Source organism: Lipomyces doorenjongii (genome assembly GCF_038497915.1).
Source record: "Lipomyces doorenjongii strain NRRL Y-27504 unplaced genomic scaffold V1508scaffold_4, whole genome shotgun sequence".
Lineage (NCBI taxonomy): Eukaryota > Fungi > Ascomycota > Lipomycetes > Lipomycetales > Lipomycetaceae > Lipomyces > Lipomyces doorenjongii.
This window is the reverse complement of record NW_027118071.1, coordinates 340157-367827: the sequence shown is the minus strand read 5'-3', so window position 1 is coordinate 367827 and position 27671 is coordinate 340157. Positions and strand designations below refer to the sequence as shown.

General features: G+C 47.0%; 10 protein-coding genes across 10 annotated transcripts; 5 read left to right on the top strand and 5 right to left on the bottom strand.

Moving 5' to 3' along the window:
• Positions 1-115: 115 nt before the first annotated feature.
• On the top strand, positions 116-6940 carry V1508DRAFT_410032 (Sec63 Brl domain-containing protein). The gene is made up of 4 exons (XM_066939246.1): positions 116-230; positions 306-6206; positions 6258-6529; positions 6583-6940. The coding sequence occupies exons 1-4, from the start codon at positions 199-201 to the stop codon at positions 6828-6830; spliced, it is 6453 nt and encodes a 2150-aa protein (XP_066798439.1). The 5' UTR covers positions 116-198; the 3' UTR covers positions 6831-6940.
• A 1133-nt stretch (positions 6941-8073) lies between these two features.
• On the top strand, positions 8074-10185 carry V1508DRAFT_410028 (glucose-6-phosphate dehydrogenase). The gene is made up of 3 exons (XM_066939245.1): positions 8074-8217; positions 8468-8540; positions 8592-10185. Exons 1-3 carry the CDS (start codon positions 8174-8176, stop codon positions 10005-10007), a joined length of 1533 nt encoding a protein of 510 aa, XP_066798438.1. The 5' UTR covers positions 8074-8173; the 3' UTR covers positions 10008-10185.
• V1508DRAFT_410026 (uncharacterized protein) lies at positions 10186-11617 on the bottom strand. The gene has a single exon (XM_066939244.1). It carries the CDS (start codon positions 11334-11336, stop codon positions 10428-10430), a length of 909 nt encoding a protein of 302 aa, XP_066798437.1. The 5' UTR covers positions 11337-11617; the 3' UTR covers positions 10186-10427.
• On the bottom strand, positions 11404-12498 carry V1508DRAFT_410023 (uncharacterized protein). Its single transcript, XM_066939243.1, has 4 exons — positions 12256-12498; positions 12104-12196; positions 11986-12036; positions 11404-11921 (listed from the first exon to the last, which is right to left on the bottom strand). The coding sequence occupies exons 1-4, from the start codon at positions 12365-12367 to the stop codon at positions 11770-11772; spliced, it is 408 nt and encodes a 135-aa protein (XP_066798436.1). The 5' UTR covers positions 12368-12498; the 3' UTR covers positions 11404-11769.
• A 161-nt stretch (positions 12499-12659) lies between these two features.
• Positions 12660-14372, bottom strand: V1508DRAFT_402099 (uncharacterized protein; the record flags this gene model as incomplete). The annotated part of the gene is made up of 3 exons (XM_066938462.1): positions 12660-13877; positions 13928-13969; positions 14259-14372. The coding sequence occupies 3 exons, from the start codon at positions 14370-14372 to the stop codon at positions 12660-12662; spliced, it is 1374 nt and encodes a 457-aa protein (XP_066798435.1).
• Positions 14373-18179: 3807 nt separating this feature from the next.
• V1508DRAFT_395040 (uncharacterized protein) lies at positions 18180-19239 on the top strand (the record flags this gene model as incomplete). The annotated part of the gene is made up of 3 exons (XM_066938034.1): positions 18180-18210; positions 18262-18321; positions 18368-19239. 3 exons carry the CDS (start codon positions 18180-18182, stop codon positions 19237-19239), a joined length of 963 nt encoding a protein of 320 aa, XP_066798434.1.
• A 1839-nt stretch (positions 19240-21078) lies between these two features.
• On the bottom strand, positions 21079-23240 carry V1508DRAFT_364740 (uncharacterized protein). The gene is made up of 3 exons (XM_066937311.1): positions 23083-23240; positions 22837-23031; positions 21079-22781 (listed from the first exon to the last, which is right to left on the bottom strand). Exons 1-3 carry the CDS (start codon positions 23146-23148, stop codon positions 21243-21245), a joined length of 1800 nt encoding a protein of 599 aa, XP_066798433.1. The 5' UTR covers positions 23149-23240; the 3' UTR covers positions 21079-21242.
• Positions 23241-23828: 588 nt separating this feature from the next.
• V1508DRAFT_190613 (uncharacterized protein) lies at positions 23829-24615 on the top strand. Its single transcript, XM_066936168.1, has 2 exons — positions 23829-24374; positions 24425-24615. The coding sequence occupies exons 1-2, from the start codon at positions 24073-24075 to the stop codon at positions 24492-24494; spliced, it is 372 nt and encodes a 123-aa protein (XP_066798432.1). The 5' UTR covers positions 23829-24072; the 3' UTR covers positions 24495-24615.
• Positions 24616-24736: 121 nt separating this feature from the next.
• On the top strand, positions 24737-25331 carry V1508DRAFT_395037 (uncharacterized protein; the record flags this gene model as incomplete). Its single annotated transcript, XM_066938033.1, has 2 exons — positions 24737-24994; positions 25050-25331. 2 exons carry the CDS (start codon positions 24737-24739, stop codon positions 25329-25331), a joined length of 540 nt encoding a protein of 179 aa, XP_066798431.1.
• A 119-nt stretch (positions 25332-25450) lies between these two features.
• On the bottom strand, positions 25451-26992 carry V1508DRAFT_190625 (uncharacterized protein). Its single transcript, XM_066936169.1, has 3 exons — positions 26695-26992; positions 26114-26645; positions 25451-26051 (listed from the first exon to the last, which is right to left on the bottom strand). Exons 1-3 carry the CDS (start codon positions 26703-26705, stop codon positions 25854-25856), a joined length of 741 nt encoding a protein of 246 aa, XP_066798430.1. The 5' UTR covers positions 26706-26992; the 3' UTR covers positions 25451-25853.
• Between the last annotated feature and the right edge of the window lie 679 nt (positions 26993-27671).

Below are 27671 nucleotides of genomic sequence, written 5' to 3'. Positions count from 1 at the left end.
AGCTGAAAGTTGTCGATTATTCGTTTTTGATATGAGCGCGCGCTGAGCATTGGGAGTACCGTCCACAAGGTTTTTGCCGCCAGAAACTGGGATTTTCACCATTGTGTAGATACCACCATTCTCATCATAAGCACTCAACTTTATCACCATCATCGCGCCATTAGTAAATAAAACCGGATTGTGCGTTGACCATTCATCATGGCGGAGCGTAATTATTCGCAATATAGCTAGTACGTTCTAATATTTCTTTGGATCTGATGATATGTCCGAAATGGAATACTGGGAGCCACTGACAATCATTACAGTGATGCTATGGCCAATAAGGTCCTGCAAGTGGATCGTCGGTTTGTTTCGAGACCATCGGACGATAGTACAGGAGATCCAGAATCGCTAGCGAGACGCATCAAGTTGTCGGATATGGGAACGCGTGTTTCTCGCGATATAGTACCAAAAGACTCAAAAGACCGATCGAAGGCTGTCCTTGATGACGACGCCACCAGGCGCACCAAACGGCCAAAACCAAAGGACGATATAGCAGATGTCTTGGATTCTACGGATGCAATCGAAGGATTGAGCTATATTCCGCGGACTGCAGAGACTAGACAGACCTTCGAGTTGATTCTGTCATGGACACAAGAATTACTTGGCGACGTTTCTCATGACATTGTGCGGTCTGCTGCAGATGCTGCTTTGGAAGTCGTCAAAACCGACGACATGAGGGATTATGATAAGAAAAAGGAAGTTGAAGGAATTTTTGGCGCAAGTATCTCAAGTGAACGATTCAATCAGCTCATGAACCTCAGCAAGAGGATCACCGACTACGAGACTCCAGACATGGAGGACGAAACGGTGGAGCAGGGTGGTATCGACGATGAGAATGGTATTGCCGTACTTCTTGATGACGACGAAGATGAAGATGAAGAGTCTGGTGATGACCAAGAAGCCGATGAAGAAGGTGATGATCTTCCAGTCGAATTTGACGAGGACGAAGGAGAAGACGAAGAAGATGTCACTCTTGAAGGCGGTCCTGCGGCGACTGGAAAAGCCACAAAGGATAAAGACATAATTTCTGCGCACACTATCGATGCTTTCTGGTTACAACGACAGGTTGCGACGGTATTTCCTGACGCTCACACAACACAGGAAAAATCGACATCTGTTATGGAACTTCTAGAGTCAGAAGCGTCTTTACGTCAACTAGAGAATGATCTCATGGAAGTGTTTGACTTTGATCACTTTGAACTCGTTACTCTTTTATGCAAAAATAGGTGGCGCATAGTCTGGTGCACTAGATATGCTCGTGCAACGGACGCTGCATCTCGGAAGTCGATTGAGGAGCAAATGATTGAAGAGGACCAGTCATCGCTACTTAAGGAACTCGTTAGTGGGGATACGGAGGCAGCTGCACGTGCAACTGGTGCAGTTCAGGATGACTCTGCTATGGACATCGAGTCAGCAACCACTGGATCGAAGATGCGCGAGCCTCGATTGGTTGATCTCGATTCTCTCGTATTCGAACAAGGCAGTCACACTCTGACAAACACCAAAGTCAGGTTACCTGAGGGTTCTTTCAAACGCCAGAAAAAACAATACGAAGAAATTCACGTTCCACCGCCAAAGAAGAACGATTCAAAGGATAAGCTGGTACATATTAGTGAGCTTCCCGCATGGGCACAAGGAGCCTTCCCAGACTCGGACAGATTGAATCGAGTCCAAAGTCGGTTATTCCCAACGGCATTTAATGACGATAAGAATATTTTACTCTGTGCTCCTACAGGTGCTGGAAAGACGAACGTAGCGATGCTTACGATACTTCGCACGATTTCTCAATTCCGCGATCCTGACACTGGCAAGATTGCTCTCGATGACTTCAAGGTTATCTATATTGCACCATTGAAGGCCTTGGTCCAAGAGCAAGTCCGCGAGTTTGGCCGCAAACTGCAGCAATTTGGTATTCGAGTAGAAGAATTAACCGGTGACAGCCAGCTTACAAAGGAACAAATCGCACAGACACAGATGATCATTACCACCCCTGAGAAGTGGGATATTGTTACCCGAAAGGCAACTGATATTAGCTATACCAATCTAGTGAGATTGATAATCATCGACGAAATTCATCTTCTTCACGATGAGCGTGGACCAGTACTTGAAAGTATTGTTGCTCGCACGTTGCGCCGTATGGAAGGGACGTCGGCGGAGCCAGTTCGTCTAGTTGGATTGTCAGCGACACTACCCAACTACATTGATGTCGCGACATTCCTTCGTGTGGATCCCCAGGATGGTCTATTCTTCTTTGATTCATCATATAGACCCTGTCCCTTGGCGCAGCAGTTCATCGGTATCACCGAGAAGAAGGCATTTAAACGATATCAAGCCATGAATGAAGCCGCGTATGACAAAGTGATAGAGGGCAGTAAAGACCAAGTTATCATTTTTGTACATTCACGGAAAGAATGTGCCAAGACGGCTAGGTTCATCCGTGATCGGGCTATTGAAGAAGAGACTATTACAAACATTCTTAAGTCAGATGTTGCTTCCCGTGAGATCTTGCGTCAAGAGTCCGAGACCGTGAAGGATACGGAACTCAAGGATTTGCTACCATATGGATTCGGTATTCACCATGCTGGTCTATCGCGAGGAGACCGATCAACGGCAGAGGATCTATTTGCCGGCGGCAAGGTGCGCGTTTTGGTATCCACGGCTACGTTGGCTTGGGGTGTCAATCTTCCAGCTCACACAGTCATCATCAAAGGTACCCAGATATACTCTCCAGAGAAAGGTAACTGGGTAGAACTCTCGCCCCAGGATGTTTTGCAGATGCTGGGTCGAGCTGGTAGACCACGATATGATGAGTCTGGCGAGGGTATCATCATTACGGCGCATTCTGAGCTCCAGTACTATTTATCGCTCATGAATCAACAGCTTCCGATCGAGAGTCAGTTCATGTCCAAACTGGCGGATAATTTGAATGCTGAAGTTGTTCTTGGAACAATTCGCACGATCGACGAAGCAGCTAAATGGCTAGGATACACCTATCTCTACGTGAGAATGTTACGATCTCCGGAATTATACCATGTTGGCGTCGATTATAAGGATGACGATGCACTGGAACAGAAAAGACTTGATCTTGCTCATTCGGCGGCTGTTTTGCTTGAGAGGTGTAATCTGCTGCGGTATGATCACAATACTGGAAAAGTGCAGCCGACAGAGCTCGGACGAATCGCGTCGCATTATTACATCTCGCATACATCTATGGCTACGTACAACCAGCATCTTCGACCAGTTCTAACGCTCATCGAGCTCTTCCGAATATTTTCGCTCTCGGAAGAGTTCAAGTACATTCCGGTTCGCCAAGAAGAAAAACTTGAGCTGGCGAAGCTTCTGGAGCGTGTGCCAATTCCGATTAAGGAGACTGTCGAAGAGGCGTCTGCTAAGATTAACGTGCTCCTGCAGTCATATATATCACGTCTTAAGCTGGAAGGATTTGCCTTGATGGCGGATATGGTGTACGTTACTCAGTCAGCAGGGCGTTTATTGAGGGCACTGTTTGAGATTTGCTTGAAACGTGGATGGGCACAAGTCGCGAAGACGGCGTTGGATCTCTGTAAGATGGTTGAGCGTCGAATGTGGCTCAGTAGTTCGCCGTTTCGCCAATTCCCTTCATGTCCAGCGGAAGTCATCAAGAAGACGGAGGCTTCGCAGATGCCATGGGCAAAGTATTTCGAGCTTACCGACCCAGGCGAAGTTGGACAAGCGATCAAGGTGGAGCGTGCAGGTCGGCTCGTTTTCAATCTGCTCAAACAGTTCCCACGAGTTGAGATGCAAGCCCATGTCCAGCCCATCACTCGATCATTACTGCGTGTGGAATTGACGATTACGCCTATCTTTGAATGGGACCCGAAAGTTCACGGCAACGCAGAGACTTTCTGGATTATTGCAGAAGACTGTGACGGCGAGACGATCTTGTATCATGACCGCTTTATCGTCCGACGGGAATACGCGCAGGAGGAGCATATCGTCGAGTTTACGATTCCGATTGCGGAACCGGTGCCACCCAACTACTTTATTTCGGTTATATCGGACAGATGGTTACACTCAGAGACGAAGTTGGCGGTTTCGTTCAGACATTTGATCTTGCCAGAGAAGTTCCCAGCCCATACGCCGTTGCTAGATCTTCAGCCTCTACCTGTTGCAGCTCTCAAGGATCCCGATTACATTGATCTCTATCCAGAGTTCAACGAGTTCAACAAGATCCAAACTCAAGTATTTAATTCTCTATTCAATTCAGATGATAATGTATTTGTCGGATCACCAAGTGGCAGCGGCAAGACAGTGTGTGCAGAATTTGCACTTCTACGTCACTGGAAAAAGTCAGCCAATCCAGGTCGTGCAATCTACATTGCGCCATTCCAAGAGCTCGTGGATGCGCGATATCGTGACTGGGGTAACCGCCTGGCAGGAATCGGAGGCACCAAGAAGATAAGCAAGTTTACTGGCGAATTGACGGCCGACCTGAAAATTCTCGAGCAGTCGAACTTGGTGCTTGCTACACCCACACAGTGGGATATGATTTCTCGTCGATGGCAGCAGCGCAGGAATGTTCAGAGCGTTCGACTCTTTATTGCTGATGATTTGCACATGCTTGGTGGTCAGAACGGCTCGACTTACGAGATTGTCGTGTCACGAATGCGCTATGTTGCGGCTCAGACAGAGAATCCGCTGCGTATCGTCGGTCTCAGCGTGTGCCTTTCTAATGGTCGCGACCTGGGTGAATGGATTGGTGCAACTCATCACAGTATTTATAATTTCTCACCAAAAGACCGGCCCTCACCGATAGAGATTCACTTGCAAGGCTTTTCAATTACGCATTTCCCGTCCCTCATGATTGCGATGTCCAAACCTGTATATCTCGCAATCCAGCAATTTGGTGAGAACAAGCCTGCAATTGTCTTTGTACACAGTCGACAACAGTGTATCGATACGACCTTGGAGCTATTGCGACTGTGCGAAGCTGACGGAGATGAGGATATGTTCCGCAAGGCGGCTATGGACGTTCTTGCCCCTCATATAAACGCTATTCAAGATGTTAATCTCCGTGAGAGTGTTTCCCACGGCATTGGTTATTGCTACGAGTCGCTTTCGACAAACGACAAGCTTATTGTCGAAAGGTTGTTTGAATCCGGCGCAATTCAAGTTATGTTGGCGGCAAAGGATGTTTGCTGGTCATTGAGCCCCAAAGCGTTCCTCGTCATTGTCATGGGCACACAGATGTACGAAGGACGCGAGCACCGATATATTGATTATCCAGTCAGTGACATCTTGAAAATGCTTGGACACGCATGTAGACCTGGAATTGATCGCTTGGGGCGAACAGTGATCATGACCCCAACTACGAAACGAGAATACTACAAGAAGTTCCTAAACGAGGCACTACCGATCGAGTCTCATCTCAATTTGCTTCTGCACGACGCGTTTGTTACGGAAATTAGCACTAAGGTTATCACGTCACAGCAAGATGCTGTTGACTGGCTCACGTTCTCGTACTTTTACAGACGCTTGCTTGCGAATCCCAGTTTCTATGGGGTTTTAGATGTGTCACACCAAGGACTGAGCGAATATTTGTCCGATCTTGTCGAAGGTACACTCAAGGATCTTGAGGAAGCCAAGATGATTGAAGTCGACGAGGACGAGGACGATATTACACCACTTAATAATTCTATGATTGCGGCATATTATAACATATCGTTCATTACTATGCAGGCATTCGTATTGTCGCTCACGTCAAAGACCAAACTGAAAGGCATTCTGGAAATTGTTACGGCAGCGGCCGAATACGAGAATGTTGCGATCCGACGTCACGAGGAGAATACACTCAAAAAGATCTACGACCGCGTACCAATCAAGATGGCACCCGAGAATTTATCATACGAATCGCCACATTTCAAAGCGTTCGTATTGCTACAGGCGCATTTTTCGCGTCTCCGACTTCCACCGGATCTCGTTTCCGACCAGAAGATTGTGCTATCGAAAGCCTTGAGTCTGTTGTCTGCATGCGTTGATGTGATGTCGAGTGATGGGTATCTAAATGCCATGAACGCGATGGATATGAGCCAGATGGTAGTACAGGCCGTGTGGGATAAGGATAGTCCTCTAAAGCAGATTCCTCATTTCTCGCATGAATTGATTGAGCGGTGCAAGAAGGCTGAGTACGTATCTGGAGCAAAAAATTTAGTGAGTAGGTACTAACGAGTCGGTAGTGTGGAATCGGTGTTTGATATCATGATGCTGGAGGACGAGCCTCGCCATGAGCTGCTGCAGATGGATGATAAAGAGCTGTCTGATGTCGCGCGTTTCGTGAATAAGTATCCTAGTGTGGATATGTCGTATGAGATTGAAGATGCGGATCAGATCATTGCCGGTGAACCGGCTTATGTCACGGTTACGCTTGAGCGAGAGGTAGATGAGGAGGACGAACCTGTGGACCTGTCGGTCTACGCACCTTTGTATCCCCATCCTAAGCTTGAAAACTGTGAGTTTTGTTTTGTTTATGTTTTGTTGTGATGGTAAGCTAATATTCTGCAGGGTGGATTGTGGTGGGCGAGCCGTCGTCGAAACAACTTCTCGCCATCAAACGCGTCACGATTTCTAAGTCTCTGCAAAAGACGAAATTGGAATTCATGGTGCCTGTAGCTGGACGACATAAGCTTAGTGTGTGGTGCATGAGTGATTCATATGTGGATGTGGATAAAGAGATGGAGTTTGAGATTGATGTGGCAGAGGGCGACGAAGACGAGGAGGATGAAAAAGCTGGAGATGAGATGCAAGAGTAAATTATTGTATGATTACTTTTGTTTGTATAATATGCAAAATATATGTATTGTATATGAAAGTGAATTAAAGAATTTTGGCATGTGTATATAATATACACTGTGCAGAGATGTTGAGGAATACTTTCCTAAACTTGCAGAGTACTTGCTTTCCTTGTTCAGCGATTCCCGCGCGAAGCCGGCGATGTGTCAAGTTTCCCACAGTTTTCTTCTTTTTGGAGGCGGGCCTGCGTCGTCCGAGCCACGCACAAGCTCATTCTGCGGATGCATGTATAGCCGGATGTGAACAGGATTATTTACGGCTATGGACTAAGTATAAAACTTGATAGTTAGTCCTGTCCAAAATGGGTGGCTGGTGCAGGCGGTGCGCTGATTGGGCTCGGGGTGTTCACGTCCGGCACTCGGATTTAATTGATAGCTAGAAGAAGGCTGGCAATCGCCAAATCGACCTGCTGACGCCACAATTTTCGGACAAGCAAAATAATATAAATTCCCAAATTGTTTATTGCATAAAGTGAGGACGATTATTTCCAAATGCAATATCGCTGTCGAGGTTCTGGCGATTACGCTGGTCAAGCAGTCACTATCGAGCATGGTTATCGGTTTATTTAGTAGCTTGTCGTCGGCGTCCATAAGTGGATGCACCATGGACTTGTTAGCGTTCGTTGGAGAGAGTTTCACTCTCGGTGACTCAATTGGGGAATTTCTTCTAAGATAATAATAATTTTATAAAATGTATTTAGGCTACTGCTGGTTATGTAGATGTTATGCCATTTTGAGTGGCATTATCCTAACTAATCCAGATGCGACAAAAAAGATATAATTGACCGGCAATACGCGGGAGCTGATACTGCTTCGTCATTTGCAACTAATAATTTTATTCTCTCCTTTCTGTGTAGTTAAGGCATCCAGAAATTAATAACATCAATGCGGGCATTATCAACTCACCCGCCAGATCGCGATCTCCTCAACGTGACAGTAAATGATGATATCATGATTATATCAGCGCATTCGGTGGTCAGTACCAAACCATCAGCGACCTCGTAAATATCTGCGAAATACACAATATATGGACTTCAATGCGCTACAGACGACATTAAAAGCAGAAATAATTGTAGATGTCTACAGTGGATCGGAACGGGCCGGTGCGGTGGTGGTTTCGGACGTCTTATAAATCTCCGCCAATGCGCTAGCCCTGTACAGCATAAGTAACACTGTGGTTCAATAATCCATCGTCGCCCAGTCACCAAACCACCGACTCCCGCCTGGTCATCAACCAATTGTCCACGCCATCCGCCTCCGATTCTCCTGCTCATCCACTCTCTGCACCCCAGAAGAATTCCATAATGGCTGATACTATCATCTCTTCCACGAAGGCCTCCGACACTGGGTATGTGCGCTCTCTCCTGATCATTCGCAGCCGCGCGCTGCCGGCGCGAGCAGGTCGGACGGCCTTCCTCCGTCTGCTCGATAAGCCCCAGTTGTTAGCTAAGCACCTCAATTCCTTCGTTGATGACTTCTGAGTATTCGGGAATTACCACGAATGATTTACAGAGCATTGCGTGTGAATTGATTGTGTTAACGGCCGATGGAGATGTGAAGTACTTACCTGAACGATCGTTTTGGCTAACAACGTCTAGTGCCGTTCCATTACCTCCGAACTCGATCATTGTGGTCCTGGGAGCATCTGGTGATCTTGCAAAAAAAAAGACAGTACGTTACTATTATTTCGCTGGTTATATGCGGATAGCTGATCGAATATAGTACCCGGCGTTGTTCGGCTTATATCGCTATGGCTTGTTGCCAAAGAATGTTAAGATCGTCGGTTATGCGCGCACAAAGATGGACGATGCAGACTACAAGAAGCGCATATCATCATATATGAAGACTCCTACCGAGACTATCGAGACGCAGTTGAAGGAGTTCCTGGCGATGACGTCGTACGTATCTGGACAATACGACCAAGACGAAGGCTTCATTAGCTTGACGAAGCACTTGGAGGAACTCGAAGGCGATGCCGAGGAGCGTTACCGTCTATTTTACATGGCGCTCCCGCCTAATGTTTTCATTCCTGTCGCCCAGCACCTTAAGAAGAACTGCTATCCGAAGTCTGGTGGTGCGAGAATCATCATTGAAAAGCCATTCGGTCACGATCTGGCCAGCTCACGAGAGTTGCAGACAGCTCTTCAGCCGATTTGGACCGAAGACGAAATTTTCCGTATCGACCACTACCTCGGCAAGGAGATGGTCAAGAACATTTTGATTTTGAGGTTTGGCAATGAGTTCTTTGGCGCTGCCTGGAACAAGAACCATGTGTCGTCAGTCCAGATTACTTTCAAGGAGCCCTTCGGCACCGAGGGTCGTGGTGGTTACTTCGATCAGTTTGGTATTATTCGAGACGTGATGCAGAACCATTTACTGCAGGTTCTCACGATGATCGCCATGGAGCGGCCAGTTTCGTTCTCTGCCGAGGATATCCGTGACGAAAAAGTTCGTGTATTACGGGCCATGCCAATCATTGATCCTAAGAATGTTGTCATCGGCCAGTACGATAAATCGCTCGACGGTACCAAGCCGAGCTACCAGGACGACGCCACCGTCCCCAAGGGCTCGCGCTGCCCAACCTTTGCTGCAATTGTGATGTACATCAAGAACGACCGATGGGACGGTGTCCCGTTCATTCTCAAGGCCGGCAAAGCGCTCGATGCCGCCAAGGTCGAGGTTCGTGTTCAGTTCAAGGATGTGACGTCCGGCATTTTCAAGGATATACCGCGAAACGAGCTTGTTCTGCGAATTCAGCCTGATGAGGCCGTGTATGTCAAAATGAACACCAAGCTCCCGGGCTTAACCATGAAGACATCTGTCACCGAGCTTGACCTGACCTACAAGCGCCGGTTCTCGGACCTCAAGATTCCTGAAGCGTACGAGGCCCTCATCCTCGACGCGATCAATGGTGACCACTCCAACTTTGTTCGAGACGACGAGCTCGACGCGTCCTGGAAGATTTTCACTCCATTCCTGCACTACCTTGATGAGAACACCGATATCGTGCCGGCCAAATATCCTTACGGCTCGCGAGGGCCGGCTTTCCTCGATGACTTTCTTGCGTCGTACGGGTACGCACGCGAGCAGGATGGCATGTACCAGTGGCCCACTACCAAGGTCAATGGCAACTTGTAAAAGGCTGTCGAAAACAGGTGTCATAGTAAAAAAATAAGAAGCAAAGATGAAACGGAATCGTATTATTTTGTCGTGTTCATATCTATCTGCCTGATGAAAGTATTTGGTTCACCTGATTTGTTTTGTATAGTCTCAAATTTTTGTTACATGCTAATAATGAAATGAAATGAAATGAGTTCAATACTTTTGTCACTCGTATTTGCCTCACTATCTTACAAGATAGCGATCAGTATATTGAGTATTCACAGCGGTAATAGCCTAATAATTTTATCAATTTAACCAGAACAATAATATCAGTCAGCGCTTATACAGGGTATAGAATCATCAGCCTTGAAAGTCCCCAACAGTGGTATTGCAAACAGTAAGCCTTCAACCATTCGAATACGGCGCACTCGTTCTGTTGTTGCATTCTTATCCCTACTATGGTCTAAGCAACAATCTCTCATCGCCGCTCACGAGCAGGAGTTTATAAACTTTGGCAACGAGCTCGTCGAAATATGCCGTGTCCCACCACTCGGCAGCTCGGATCTTCGCCGGCGAGTGTGTTTCGGAATTTCCGAAATCGCGAGATTCATCATCTAGACCGCGAGTCCTCGACATCAAATCCGGCTCGGCATCAGCGATCCCGTCGTCCTTCTTTCTATCCAACCCTCGATCAATAAACTGATCAGGCGTTTTGTGGTGCGTGTGTGATGGTGGGTGATTCGACGGGGATGCATCCCGTGATTGAGCGCAGCCCACACAAATTGCTGGGCCGTGCGATGCGAACCACGGTGGCACGAAGTCCCTGGTTGGAGAACCATCTGGAATACGTGCCAGTTGCGAAAGTGTCCATGCGGGCGGGATGGACGTGACAGATGAGCTGGTGAGCGGATGGTACAGGACCTTGAACATGGTTTTGCGTATTTGATCCTGAATCTCGTTCTCGGGGACGCCTAAATCAGACAGTAGCTCATTATTCAGCAGGCTCACTTCTTGCTTGCGAATTTCATTCCGCACGCCAGGATTCGGCTCCTCAATAGGTGTAGCTACAGGTGTCCTGTTTATCGGTTTCCATTTCGGCGACAAAAAGATCCCATCACAGTCAGACGCACAGAGATTCTCATTGGACGCCGGCACGGTTGTCAACACTGTCCGGTCATTGATCTCGTCGTATACCCTTGTCCCGAGTTGCTTTTTCTTTTGAGTGACGCGTCTTCGCTTTGGTTTCGAAGGAATTGCATTTGCCGCGACGTCGAGTCGTCCACGAGCAGACACGCCATGCGCAGCTCGCGGACGCTTGGATGATCGTGGAATGCAGGTGGTAGCCGGTGATTGCCGTTTTAGCATTCTAACTTTATAAATACCGGCTTAGTTACTGAATAGTAGCGAGCAACTTGTGTTGAGACCAAAACAGCATGATTGCATATCAAACGGATCTTAGGGATCCGTCAGACTGTAAATTATTGCCTAACTCGGCCACCATAGCTCGCACGACTCAGCCACGAGTATGACCCATATGACAAATATCCTAAGTAGTATGCACTACTATTTCTCCTTATGCTACAGGCTTGTAAATATACAAAACTATGGAATTCGTGATTACTAGCTACCCCAGAAAAATTATAGCTACGAAAAACTTCCAACTCCATCGAATCAAAGAGGCGGATAAAAATCAATAATCAGCCACAAAATACATCTTCGTAAAATATCGTGTCAATGTTATACATCACTTATATCAGCCACTTCCCTCGACATGAGATCTCATCATCTCATTGCCAAGCTAAATTTTCGTGCGATCACTGTCGGGGAAGAAATATTCACGACCGTACATTAGCGCGTTGCCAAAGGCAAATATGCTCAGAAATGCTGGCCACGGACGTATTTGCGTTATTCCTCTTTTACCGTTCGCGAGGAGGTACATGGTACTCCATGCTATTTTTGCGTCAGCGGATGTTGCTCGTGACTAAAGCTGTACGTGGAAAAACTCGTCGCATACCTGATGTGAAGCCCGCGCCGTTTATGACGTCGTTGTCGTGGATTATATAGCCTGTCAATATTAGTACTTGTCCATAACGCATTATAGATGCGGGGCAGTGGAGTCTGGCATGACATACCGCCGAAAGCAATAACGCTGCCGAAGAAAGCACAGGTTAATGGCCTTGGAAGGAACAATTTTACGCTACTCGCTCTCGGCACCGTTGCAAATACTATTACAAGCAATGTTAGCATAAAGTCAAGAGGAGAGATAGACGGAATGGTAGCATACAGGCGCCCGAGAACGCCCACGCGGGATAAGGCGTGACCGCAATCCGAGACAGGGTTTGACCGAGATCCGATCGAGTGACCGGAATATCGTCATCGTTATCCGCTGATGCCATGATAAATCTGCAGGTCGATATATTTGGAGAAATCTGTGATAGAAAAAAAGATAGACTGACAGCCAGAAGTTTTGGGAGTTGGTCGTGTGCGCGTCGATTTGCGGGGAACGCTGAAATTCGGCGTCGATGACGTCGTAAAAAGTTTGCGGTGAGTTATCGTGGTTCATATTTTACGCATTAAGTACGGCTGAAATATGGTACGAAACTCACCAAATTAATTACACAACAACAAATTCCATGACTCCTATCCGCAATTAAAGTACAATATTTACAATAGTTCTCTAACAACTTATCACGCGTATAATTCACCCGCCCTAGCACGATCTTTAGTCTCCCACTCGTTCCGCGCTTCATTCCTCGAGTTGTGCTCCTCTTGCAACCGCTCCTCCTCTTCCGCCAGAAATCCCTCGATATCGGGCGGCGCAACCTGCATTTGCACACTCGGGGCCCCATTCAAATAACGCAGCTGTTCAAGTACACGGACGCGCACGCCCTCCAAGTATTTCTTCGTATTCCGATTATCCACTTTCCCGGCGAGATTCGGATGCAGACTGAAATCTGGACCAAAGTAGTTTAGAAAGGGGATCTCGGCCGGCAACGTCGAATCGAGCTCGACATTGAGCAAAACTGACGTTTCGTATGCCCACGCGCGGGATACGTTCCGTGGAGTGTATCCGCCACCACCGACAACCATCATTGGGAGGCCAAACGATTTCACAAATCTCACGCATTCGCCGTGCGCCCGGATGTTGAGATTGAAACAACCGAGACGATCGCATCCCAGTGAGTCCGCGCCACATTGTAAGACGATGGCTGTCGGTCGGTACGTGTTGATGACTGGGTCGACTATGCTTCGGAATAGCTGGATGTACGAAAAGTCGTCGATGCCGTCTCGGAGTGGCACGTTGAGAGAGTGATGCGTGCCTAGACCGGTGCCGATTTCCTCAAAGTTACCGGTGCCGGGGAAAAACTCGCCGTTGTATTTGTGGAATGAAAGCGTCATGACACGGTCTGTCGAATAGAATGCCTCTTGCACACCGTCCCCGTGGTGGAGGTCAATGTCGATGTATAGCACACGAGGATGATACCGCAACAAATTGAGAATTCCAAGCACGATATCGTTCACGTAGCAAAATCCGGACGCCTCAAACTTTTTCGCATGGTGCAGACCGCCTGACCAATTTATTGCAATGTCGGACTGTCCTGCAATCAATTTCCTAGACGCATCAAGCGATCCGCCCGCGTATATACTACAATAATCGTAAATGCCGTCAAAAATCGGACAGTCTTCTCCAATGTTGAATTTTGACCATACGCCCTCGAACTCGTTCTTGTTTTCTGGCGTGACGCGTTGTAGAAAGTCAATGTAGTCTTCGGAATGGAATTGTAGAATTTCGTCTTCTGTCGCCGGCCGGGTCTTGTAAAAATCCATTTTCTCGTGAAGGCCGTAGCCTAGGACAAGATGATCCGTCAGCATCAACCGAAACGGTTTCATGGGATGTCGAGTACCCTGCATCGTCAATCGCTGAAACACCTAAACCACAACAAACGAGCACTTACGAAATGATATCGACTGACATCTTCGTTGTTATGGTACGAGACCTGGTTGAAACGGTTAGCGTATCTCTACAAGTCTTCGAAGCCGCACCATTTTCCGTGGCGGTGCGCGCCAGAGGGTTGTCATGTCTGTTGCCACAACAGCCAGGCTGCGCCACGCCGAGAAATGGCCGAAGGGTCCATGAGAATAGCAGAGTAACAAGATCAGAATGCGCATGGTCATATTACTCGTCAAATTGCAGCAGTGAATGGCGACGTGGCGGCATGGTAATTTTGTCACCAGAATGCGTGCGGAAGAGAAGCATGGAAAAAAGATCAAAGACTAGCAACTTACTTTCAGACCATGGTTATTGCTTGACATAGGAAGATAGGCAGGTGTATTTCTGGTCGATTTGGTGTCAAGGAAGAAGGTGGGCGATGCATCGGCCTGCCATGTGGTGATCACCATTGTTGAAATGTGATAATGAAAGGTGGCGCGAGAGTAAAAACGAAGTAGTGGCGGGTAAAAATTATGTAGGCGCGGAAAAATCAAATCCGGTCAAAGCAGAAATAAGCTGGGAAGTTATTCGTATGGGGTGATCGTATATATTGTGAATAGGTAAATGGACTGTGGAAGGTCACAGCTTGTTTGCGATACAGTGGTCAAATTAATAATTCGGATTGATATATTGGCGATTCAGCTGTTGTTCCCGCCAGTTCAAGATTGACTCTGCAGCAAGAGCAGATCTCCCAATGAAAACGAGCAATCTCCCAATGAAAACGAGAAATTTCCTTGCCTGTCGACAATAATTGAATCGAGCCTGCTGATCAGGTTCAGCACGGAGAGAGAAGTAGTTTATGCAAATGCACTGCGACTTGACTGCAACCGTCCTTCTAATCAGAACAAGTGGATTGCGTAATGTTAATGCGAATGCAAATTAAAGATGGTGGAGGAAGTTGGGAAATCGGCAGCGGAAAAGTCGGATTGCAGAATTGGGATTGGCTTTTTGCGGTCACCAAACCTTATTTTTCTTAGACGAATAATCTCAGCCTTCTAGACGGGCAGATCCGGCACTCTGTAGATTATTAATACAAGCAGGCTATGTCGACTTTCGAATTTTGGTGAATCAATAATCTGTATTATTAAAGCGCCCATTGTTCGCCAGTGACGTGATAGAGCCAGTGCTGTCGAAGAAATTGTCATAATTAGATCGCGAGGATATAACTTTAGTGGACTTGATCATTAATACCTACTAGGAAGACTGAACATACTTCAAGTCTTCTGCCTACAGCTATTGCTGACATTGAAGACGATCTGAGCAACATATAAAACGCTTTGCCCGACTTTGTTTATTCTCGTCTAGCATTATCGTGATTGCAGAGTTACAATACATATCCAATTCAATCGTGACGATGAGCTCCGACATATGCTTGCGTGAAAAACAAAAGATCATCTGTGCCGCTGCATAAAGTGAGTCGAGCACCATTGATATATTAGTTTGGGGGTAAATTGTTAGAACCAAATGCACATGTCTGCAGCTCAACACCTTCACAGTGGTCTACCTCTGATAATCATGGCTGTCACGCAATCGGCCTCGTCCTTGAAGCACGCACGACGATTGTGAAAACTCGATCTCAGCTGCGGAGGATTTAATTGCCGTTTCTTGAGAGTAGACACAACTAGTTAACAGCTGTCGATAACACCCCTATAATCACAGTTCACCGTCAATTATGCAGATAGTGGCGTCCTTATTACATCGCAACCGCAAATTATTATTCAATAGATTGCACGTGACAAGAGTTGTCAAATCTGGCCCAGGCATCATGATATAGGCTGACGATTAGACTGGACAACGGATTATCCGAAAATACCGTACGCTCAGACCCGGGACGCGTTTGTAATCAGTCTTGTCCACCACTCCACTCCTAAACTGGGGTGACCCAGAATCTGCAAACTTTGTTGTAGACGCCGTCTGTCTGTTTGAACTTGATCGAAGTGGCTGCTTGCCGAATCTGGCAGCGGACGGCGCGGTATTTCCGGACAAAGGCTTCTGTGTGTGGATAGGGCGGTACGCACCGGACTTGAGGTTTATTATATTATTTCATAACATTCGTTTCTTGAATAGATGCTATAGTACGGTATCAAATGAGGTTGATTATTTTTAGAAGTAAAGCGATCTCGGCGGGCAGCTTAAACGTGTTTGTGTTCTGAGTTCCGTTTGGGTATGTTTGATGGCACTCGCGATACGAGTACGAATAAAGAGTGCTTCAAAAGGCCCAATCTGGAAAAACAACGACAGCGAGTTGCTGGTTTGGATCGTGACAGGAAGACAGCTGGCTGATCCGAGCGATACGACACAGATTATTCGTACTCGTGTCCTCTGTGCGAGATATTAGCGTTCGTGTTGTCGTGTCAACAGCGTCATTGGCTACGGAAGCTGACCCGGATATCTACAGTTATTGAGTTTGCGAGTCGATTGTCTGCCGAATCCGGCGCCGGCGGACAGTGTGGATGGATTCTCTTTTGAGCATTGAGCCAGATGCAGCAGACGCCAGTATTGACAAAAAGATAAAGATAGCGACCCACACCTAAGCCGCATCCGGCGAGATTCTCTATAAGCTCTGCTCGCCTACAAACCGCCCACGTGGGTTCCCGCAACAACAGCAGCGACTGCCTCGCCTACGACGACGTGAATACCACCTAAAGCAAACAGACTGCTGCTGGGAGGCACGATTAGTCAAATTCTTAAACCAATTTCAACAGTAGCTTGACCGAGACGTTATCGCTGATAGTCGAGCCGGTTCGGGTGAGCGGTTGGTGCAGAGTTAGCGTAGGTTGGCCCGCGCCGCTCGGTGCTAATTGATTGCGGATTATTTGGGCCTTGCCAAATGCCGGTGAGGGACTAACGCCCTCCTGGTCCTCGTATACCGTATCTGTCCAAATTGGGCACCAAGCGGCTGCCCTGTTAAGCTTCGTCTCTGCTTATGGATCTCAGAGGCCGTAATATAAAGTCGCCGCCTGCCCCCCCAACTGTCCGTCTTCTTCTCTTCATTCTACATCTCTCTCATCACTCAACTTTCTCACACACTCCCCCAAAAAACTACTACTACAGTCAAAATGAACTCTGAATGTGGATGCGGAAACACCTGCTCGTGCGGATCCTGCAAGTGCGGATGCTCGGTTAGTACCGGTGATGAGTAGTGTCTCGTGTATCGTTATTAATATTGTGATAGGCCTAAGCGGTGTCTTTCCTTAACTTGCCATACACGTCATCCTCATCATTCTTCAGCCATGCTCAATAATATAATTGTCACATAAACAGTCCGTTATGGTTGCTATAATGTTTCGTGCTACGTGGTATGTCCTGGTGTCCAGTTTGTGTCACTGTTGGCTTGACAATTGCTAATGCGTTTAGCAGAATGGAGTACGAACTGCATAGTGGTTTTATTGGACTTTGGGGATTCATGTTATTATGGATGGTTTGATTAGATATGGGCTTGCATAGCAATTGGTTAATAGACTGATTATTTATACTCCTTATTCCTATGATCTGCTGCTGTGATGGGCGGTATTGCGTAGTGGTTAAAAAACACTTGTATGACCCGCATTAGATGCAGCGGCGCATCTGAACATTAATGCATTGCTGTAACAGTGAGTATCATAATTATTTACACTGCTAATCTATAGTCTATGTAGACACCAATGAGACGCTGTTCAACGAGTCTTGTGCAGAAGAATTTACCGAGGCGATAGTACGAATTGCGTGGGTAAGCCTCAACGCCACTGCGGCCACATGGTTTTCCCAGGCAGATCATTCGCCATCAACGATTTCAGCTATTCTATGCTGCGGTAATGATCAGAGCAACTTGCAATCTGATAATCAAGATCTGAGGATGCTATGCGTAAGATGGACTATATATTCTAAACAGTGGGATATTATTGCTATTTGCCATTTGTCATTGGCAGAGGCAGACTGACAGGCACTTGGCAACGGCGGTTAGTGGTGGGCAATTCTTGTGGCTGAGCAGCACGGCTCGGCGGGGTGGCGCTCATCGGCGGATTTTTTCACCTCGATGGATGTTGTTCGCCTCCGCCCTCTATATTTAATAACAACCAAAGAAAAGAACAAGTTCGGTTTTCGACCTTTCGTTATTATAATACAGTCAATAGTCTAAATCGTCGACTTTGATCAGCAAATTTGAGTCGAGGTCTAGATTAACTCAGATCAGCGCACACAAGACAAATTGCTTTTATTACCAAAGGATCCAGTCAGCAATGGTATCACCATACGACGTTGAGGACGGGGGTACGCAATATTATTTATCTAGTTTATTGGCAGTTGTCTGACGAGCAGCAGTGATCACGTACAGGTTCTATGGCAAGAAAAATGTTGCCATCTTAGGATGCCCTTTTAACGGTATGTCTACGTTCTTGCGAGTAGATCTGTTTCTAACTCGATCTAGGTGGCCAGGCACGGTCCGGCGTCGAAACAGGCCCTCTGCACGTCCTTGAGCATGGACTGGAACAACAGCTGCAATCACTTGACTGGACAATCACATCGTGCAAGAACCTGACCTTTACTCCACCGGCATCCGATCCCGACGAAGGCAAACTGAAGCGCCCCCGATTCGTTTCCGAATCAACCCGTAAGGTTGCGTCAGAGATCGCGGACATAATCAAATCTGGCTCGTTCCCGCTCACTATTGGTGGCGACCATTCGCTGGCAATCGGTACGGTGTCGGGCGTGTTCTCGCAATTTCCGGACGCATGCTTGATTTGGATCGATGCGCATGCGGACATTAACACGCCTGCGTCAACGCCGTCGGGGAATATTCACGGGTGTCCCGTTTCGTTTGTAATGGGACTCGCGGACCCGTGTCCACCACAGTTTGAGTGGGTCAAGCCGTTGCTGGCGGCCAACAAGGTAGCGTACATTGGCCTGCGCGACGTCGATTCCGGCGAGCGAGAGATTTTGAAGAAACACAACATCGCGGCGTATTCCATGCACCACGTGGACAAGTTTGGTATCGGCAAGGTCGTCGAGATGGCGCTCGAGAGGGTCAATCCCGACGGCAGCGCGCCGATCCATCTGTCGCTCGATATTGACGCACTGGATCCCCAGCATGCGCCTGCAACGGGTACTCCGGTACGTGGCGGATTGTCGCTCAGAGAGGCGTGTTATATTTGCGAGGCCCTGGCCGAGACGGGAAACTTGGTTAGCATGGATATTATGGAGTGTAACCCCGTGCTTGGAATCGATGAGCGCAGCGTCACTTCTACCATCTCGGCTGCGTGCAGTCTCGTGAGATGCGCGATGGGAGAAACGTTGCTCTGAGCAATGATGTGGAGTGTATGTTTAACGGTTACTGGTTTTGTATTAACAGGGTAGGGGCCCGTGTACGGTTTTGCGCAGACGTTATTTGGGATCCAGTTACTGCTATTAGATTGTCGTTTGCTAGTCACTTTGTACGCACTTGTTAATGACAAGAATAATAGTACGCAGCGAAAACCAACCCATATTGAAATAGAATTAGTAATCGTATTTAAATTCAAATTGCAGTCACCATTATCAGTAAACGTGGTAGCAAAATAAGAATAAGGTTACAATAATCTCGTTCGTTCGTCGCGTCCGGAACGAACCAATGTCGATCGTTTCTTCCACGGATTTCACGTGTGTTTCGGCTGAATATCAGGTCGGCAACAAAGAGTGACAAAATTGTCTACTGAGTAAGTGCGGGCCAGAATAGGCGGGACATGCAGTGACGTCACAGTGGGACTTGAGTGAGTGAGATTTGCCCTCTGTTCTGCTTTCCTAAGCCAATTCGTTGGCTTAAATCACTAGTTTCGCGAGCAGCTGACTCCTCCCCGTGCGGCTCCAGGGGATCGGTGGTCACACAAGCCTGAGAGCACTCTAAGCCAAGTCAGGCTACCCCTGTCTGGTGATGACTTTGAATGGAACGATCCATAAATGGCCACCACATATGACTGGGCGGGGCTCGATCTTCAGGAACTGTGTGGAATGCGCTGGCACTTTCTGCACAGACATATAAGACTCCTCCTGTCCTGATCTGTTTCATTACCATCGCCAACTAGTCGCCTCGTGCATTGACTATCTCGCTATCAAACTTCTTTACTTCACTACAAGCAAACGTTGCATATACAGTCACAATGACCGGCTGCTCCTGTGGATCGTCCTGCTCCTGCGGCACTTGCTCCTGCGGTTCCGGCTCCTCTTCTGCCCGTCTTATGGCTGGCGGCAGTTGTGCCTGCTCCGGTTCCTGCTCCTGCGGAACTTGTACCTGCGGTTCTGACAAGCGGCAGTTGGTTAACATGATGGCTGGTGAGAGCTGCGGCTGTGAGGGCGGTTGCTCTTGCAGTACCTGCACCTGCGGTTCAGACAAGGTTGGCTGCCTGTGAAGTCGATATGCGACGCGGAGAATCAGTTGCTAACCTCCTTTACAGAAGTAACGCCTCTAGTCCCTAGATTGTTCGCCAATACAGTAAAATCGTTATCAATAGATTCGAAGTTGGTCGAGGCCTTCAATGAAGAGTAATGGTTGCGATTATATCTCTAAACTTATTCGCATATGATAGTCATTTCTGGGAGTGGGTTTGGCGCAGTTTGAGAGTTAGTGTTCTGGCCGGTATATTTTGTTTCCGCGTGTTTTTGTATGATAAAGTTTGTCTGGTTAGGGGCGAATGAAATAAAACTCAAATAATATTCTTCTCGCTTTCATAGGTACTTTGCTTGTCGACAACTTGTGAAGTTCAATATGGCTTGTTAGAACTAACCGGGTTCGTCAGCCAATACAGACATGTTAGGACCACGGTAACGCTCATTAGAGTACGCGGTTCTGAGTAGATACGGCTGGGGCGCTGCAGCAGTCATCTTTACGCGCGTAGTGATTCTTTGATCAAGCTTCGTTTTGCGGTCAAGTTGATTAGTGTTGCATCACTTTTTAGTATTCAATTGTAAGATTATGTGCTGGAATTCAAAGTATGACATCACCCAAAGATAGATCTCCCGAGCCAGACAAAGTGTGGCGAGTGGCCGGCCGTATGGCGCGTGTCAGTGCGCGAGTAATATACTAATGGTACTTGTGATTCTAATCAACGCATCTCATTCATTGTATATGACTGAGAAATATCGAGTGGATATCATGTATCCGAGCCACGGCTATCGGTGGTATCTTTCGCATTAAATTGCTATGCGTTTCACTGAGCAGGTAATATCCAATTCATTTCGAATCCAAATCTGCCACCAGCCTAGGTGTGGTACAAAATCTATAATATGCAAACCCAAGAAAACAAAAATAAAACAAAATAAGCTAAATCCTCTTAAGCATCCAAGTCTAAACGTTCCAGCAGTCCATCAATCAAATCGAGCTCCGCATTATACTGTCGCTCGTAATTGGTAATCTTGCGCCATGGCCCTTCTTGGACTTTACCGGTCACGGGATCCATGTCGTCCTCGAATAGGATACCATACTTCTGCGCCAAATAGAACCGAATATCGTCAATCAGTTCAATAGTGTCCGTCTCGTCACGCGACCGAATTCGCTGCGCACTTTCTAGTACGATATCTGCAAAGTCATCCTGAACAATGAAATGTGCCAAATTATCCGCGAAATACTTGGCCGCGAAACGCTCAAGGCGGTCCATTCGTGTGGCCCATCCCGCCCGCAAGATGTCGTATATGTTGGCGTACAACGGCGTCGCGTGTTTGCCGACTGTCGGATCAGATATCGCGTCGTCGTCCTCGGCCGAAGAGTTCGTTAGCGCGACCGATGCCAAGCTCTTTAGTTTGTCTATCAGGAGTAAGTCTGCACAATACAGAACGTCAAGTGCAATGGCGCCTGGTATGTCAACGCGGTCCGTGTAAATGTATCTGAGGATTATTTCCGCGACTGCTTTTGACGCACTCAAAGCAACCGTAGGTAACTTCTTCGCCCCGTCGTCTTGGGCTTCAAAATTAGACACAGAATATGCTCCTTCTGCGAAAGAAGAAGTGAACATGGTCATGTAATATTCTGATCGAATCAACATCGCTCTGTGCGTGGGATATAACACAATCATATCCTCGTCTTCATCTTCTACGCTCAACAATATATCCGCCGTGCTTCCCACCGGAACAGCGCAAAAGCGTTCCTTATCGGCCAGAAAGTCGTCTTTTCGCACCTCCGTTCTCGCGCTAATCACGTCCTTCTGTACGAACCTTTCGAAATCAGCTTGAGCCCGTCGCATGTCTTCCTGCCGATGTTCACGTTTCCGCCGGAAGCTCTCCTCTGCTTTCAGATTCTCTAGTGTCGAAATCAAGTCCGGCAGGTCGAGCTTGCGGGCGAATTGCGATGTCCGCTCGTTGAGTTCCATGCTGCCGATTGCAATATCAACGCTATATATATATTTCACGACAATGTCAAATGCGCGAGGGTCCATTGACGAAGAAAGCTTGACTAGCTTCTTACTACACCATCGTCCTGCCAGATTCTCTCGGAAATATGTGCTTCGTGCCGCTAATATAAATCTGTGCAAATGAAACTGCCGCGGTTCAGCAGGCGCCGCACCAGTACATGTCGTGGACGTGGGCTTCGTAGAAGAAGAGAATATGACGTCGCTCGAAGATGGTTCAATTTTGGTCAGCAGGGACGCGATATGTGCCGCGAACGGCTGGATGGCATCAACCGCCTTAGAGATGTCGAATTTGAGAAGGAGCGACCGGATGTTATCTGTCAACGCCCCATAGAGACACCGTTCACCTTGGAATGTATCACGGTCACATACAGCTCCGTGCTCAAGGAGATACTTCACGACTTCTTCGTGGCCACAGAGACTAGCGAGAATAAGAGGTGTGTAGTCGAATTCGTCAATTGCATTGACCTGGACGACGTTAGACTCACTTCGCAACGCATTTGGTAACACCTAGAATGCTTACGTCAACACCGAAAGAAACCATGTTGTCGACTTGTTCCAGATCACCTGCTCTACAGGCCTCGCAGAGCTCATGAAATCGAGTTTTGTCCTGTTGCGATGGCAGATCATCGATGGTATTGACTCGCGCACCTTCTTCCCTCCACAAGCGTGAAATAAGTTTATGCTTAGACTCCAATGGCAAGTCTTCAACAATGACCTAAACTAAATCGTTAGTATCCTAAACTTGCCTATGCATAGTCAACCTCACCTCAACCTGAGGAAATGGTACGAATCCCTCCTCCAAAGCCACACCTTCTGTAAACTCTTCGTCCATTTCGTCAGGAAATCAGAAGTAATAAATTTTGTCTATCCTTTATCTATAACAATCTACCTACAAAAATGATATGCAACCAATTTCACGCGAACTGTGGGGATAGTGACTAGAACAATTCCCCAATATGACGTTATCTGTCGAGTACGAGACCCTTGGAGTAGCTAGGGCTAGGGATAGTTAAGAGAGGGCCGTTGCAACTTAAAATATGTAGCCATTCCAACTACCTCGTCATATATCCAACCAGCTACATTTGCATATTAACATAATGCGAGCTGACAGAGTTGACGTCGTTACTCCAATATCGCAAAGCTACGAGAAGAAAAGATTTCGAGACCGAATAATTAGCCAAAGCATAGTACGCCAGAAGCCTCCATCATTTCTGTATTGCAATTGTGAACATACTAGATATGGAATATGTATTCTCATTATCCAGTAATGATTATCCGCTTCATGTCTAGGAACGGTATATGACAGCATAAAAGTCTGATAGCGATGTTTAGCATAAATCAGATGGGGATAGAAAGATGAAGCTAGATTAGTAGTTGGAGGGTTTCGCAAATCCCTCCCCCCCCTCTTTATAGAAGATCAACAAGTGGATACCTCATCCAAGTTTCCACATGGACAATTACATGGTACTCAAGGCGACAAAGTTCCGTAGCATTGTCTACGGCAGAGGCCGAGTATATTGCCCTGAGGGGGCCGGGCGGTGAAGGAGGCTATATTATATATACGTCAGACAGTAGCTACGGAACTTATTATCCGCAGCTGGAGCTAACGATTATTTCGAAGATTATCAAAGCTGCATATCCGTGGCAAACAACCATACGTTTCATGCCAGGTCAAAGCATTGATATCAGATATCATTTTGTTCGGGAGCGCCTAGAGTCAAAGAAAATCTCATTGGTGTAGAAGCGAACTGAGGATATGCTTGCCGATGTATTCACTAAAAGCTGTTGCTATACGCTACCAAGGCGCCGGGCAAACATATTAGTGTGCAGCACGAAAATTTTTTGCGACACTTGCAAGGAACCCCCGTTAAAATGGCTTCGAACGCTGCTTAAGGAGATACATCAGGAACAAACGAAACCCACAACTGTATTTGAGGATAGTCAAGGCTGCAATCGTCTCAGTAAAGATCCGACAATGCACCGGCGGATAAAATGTATTGACATCAGTTACATTTTCTTACGTGAAAAGGTCATCGAAGGTGTGCACGTCAACATAGTGTACAAACCGACTGATGCGATGGTTGCGGCTGTGCTAACCAAGCCTCTAGGTGGACTCAAGTTCGGTCATTTCGTGCAGGAGTTGGAAATTCGAACATAAGAATCAGAGAATTCTGGTGATACAAGATTAAAAATTTGGAAGGGCTCATGGTCAGGCACAAGAACATTATACGGGATAATCATCAGCACAATGTTAATTTATTGTTATATGACACTATTTTGTTAGTCTTCCCTGGGCCTCTCCCTGCGAACATTTTATTGTGTGGCGGTAAATCTCGAGTTTTTGGGGAACACCTCAACGATTCTGCCGTCCATCCCCATGCGCCTGTCGTCGTGGACCAGCAGTGGACCGTAGGTCCTACATGCGTCAGAAATACTTAGAGAGAAAAGCGAACAGGGCTCCTTCTGTTCCGGTGACAGCAGCTCGCCTTGTGGATGACGGCTACTGGATTATGCAGTGGCATGTGCCGGACGACTCGTTTAAACACGACGTCCTGATTGCGGGATTGTTGCCTCTGCTTCAACAGCAGCAGCAGGTGTCAGAAAACTTTCCGCAGTATCAGCAGATGTTGCGGTTGGTTGGAGGGCGAGTGTCGTCGCTGTCGCCGCCGACAAATTCCGTGTGCGGGAGTAGACGAGGTGCCGCGGGTGGCACGTTTCCTGAAGCATTGTGAGACTTACGTTAAGTCGAAGAACTTGCAGAAGGAGACGTTGTCATGGTTGCCGATGGGGATTGACTCCGCGGAGTTGATTCATCCTGACTTCTCTCAGGATGATTGGCAGGATGCCGTCGACGACTTCGTTCGCTTCCAGGTGGCGCCCACGGATGTCAGCGGTATCCCTACGGAAAATCAGGCATTCGCCATGGTTGATGAGGAGTGGGTGCGGGGAGTGTTGGGAGCTAATCCGATTGGACTTCCGGCGGGTTGTTGCGGACGTGCTGCCCTCGGCGACTAAGGTCACAAGTCGCGCATCTAGGGGTTTGGCTGCTGGTGCCGTGGATCCTGGGGACGTTGGTCGCGGACCTGTATGATATCCTGCCTGGGTGGGTGGAATTCAGACTACACGAATATTGACTGCCAATGAGTACGAGGGAATTTTGGGTGACTTTATACTCTTGCCCCTAAACCAATACATACATTGTCGGGTTTTAGAATTAAACGTGAACTGAATCACTGGGACAGACACATATGCATTTCAAGTTTGATATATGGGACATTCAGCAATTCATCGCATCAAACCTCGCAGTAATATCTCATATCCAGAATTTTACAGCAAGCTCTGGATGCTGCTTGTGGCCTCGCAAAATCCTAAAACTAGACATACAAAAATCCTAGCCGGAATATGAGCACTGTTGTACCACGGGAAGCTGTATAGTAAGCACCTAAGACTAAGAATAATATTCTCATAGCTTATACTGCCATCTTGCAAAATGAAGTCCCCGAATCCATTTAATTCGCCCTCTAGCTACGGGGTCTGTTACAAAAGACTTGAAAAGCGTTGAAATGCTGTTCTTGCAATACCAGCTCGCAACACTTCCGAGATGACTTCACCACTCAGCTGTATTGGTGTTGATCTTATATCAGCAACCGCACTCCCGTCAGTAGGAATAAAATCGCCAATGATCAAGCCGAGGCTCGACCTCATCCTCTCCAAGCACGTAATTTCCATCGCGAACTAATTGCTATTTGGTGAAATTATTAGTGACTTTCAACAGGGCATTATAATCTGTCACTTACATATTTCTGACTGCTAATTTTGCCGCTAAATGCGTCTCTCTTGTAAACTTCAGCAAATGCACTTTCAAGGACATGAAAACAAGTATGTCCTTTATGAACATAAGGCCCAAACGGACCATGACGTGAAGCTCTAGAGAATGTACCTACCGACATTCTGAAGTCACTATCTGAGCACTGAATTGCACCAGGTTTGGGGGACCTATATTTTGGCGTTTCAGTCAAAATATCGTATACTTCTGAGACGCCTGTCTCAATGACCACAGTTAATGTAGAGTCTTCTTCAATTTCATAGACAATTCCTCCGTCAGGTGTTTTAGATGCTCTGTGTTGGCCCCACCTTGCACGTTCGGTTGACTCTCCAGATGGCCTAACATGAGCCGCCAGTTGCTGTCTGCCATTGCGCTTTAGTACGTCCCCCACAGGATTACATAGTTCATTCTGTAACCCAGCAGAAATATGACCATGCAGATAAGTAGGTATCGCGTAGATCGTCACGGTTGAACTGGTCTCGCAATAGTCGACATCCGGATATCTGATAGCATGTAAGTTTGAGCCGGATATGAAAAGAAAAATGGTCACACTGTGTGTCCATAAATATTCCGAGCCTGTTCTTCTAACGCCTTGTAGCTTTCAAACGACAGCTTGACTTCAAGTTACTGTTCTGGTTCATTTGTGACCAAGAAATCGAGCGCAGTCTGGTAAAGTTGCTGATCTATATCCGTCTTAGCGGACGCAGCAACATTGAAATCTATGTCCGCCGTCATAGAATTGGAAGTGCGATTCGAGCGTTGACCTGTTCTCAATTTCTTCGTCTCTTAACATGCTGGTCTGTGACGTGTACTTCAAGCGAAGCTGGTCTTGGATGGTGAGCGAAGTGTGGCGGCGATCGTTGCCGATGTGGGCAGTGAATTTGATGAAGTCTCTTCATCACCAAAGATAGCACTCGTGTTTGTTCTTCTAAAGAGGCACAGCGGGTTGTGAAGATTCATCAGCTAAAAGGCGACTATTTTGTTTAGGAAGGACATCACATTTCGCAATGAGATTCAGGGCGAAAAACACTGCATGGCTGCTATTTCCGAAATACCCGATCGAGTGACCACAACACAAAGTTGTACAATCTCACAGGCTGGGTTTAAGATATTTCATTTCTCTGGGTCTCTTTTGTTACTACTTACCAGTCCTATGGAGATCAACTCTGTACAAAACGCAGGCAGTAAGATGATCCATGATAAGTTTAGAAGCGTTGAACTCTGAGTCGGTAAGACAAACCATAGTTCTGCGGGAGCTAAACTCAAGTGACATACCCCGGTAGATTCCTGAAGATCTACTAGAATGCCGGTGGTTCGATGCTCTACTGGCCACCACTATCATAGTCTGGACGTCACAAAGTTCCGACCTGTCCACCTCAACAATAATTTACATCGACACGACTACATCAAACCCCTCAGTTCTACGACCTATAATATTCCAATTTACAAGTATGGATTGAAAGGACAACTCAATACTTTACCTAGACCCCTTAACTAATGAGTATTTTGCTCATCGTTTATACAGGATT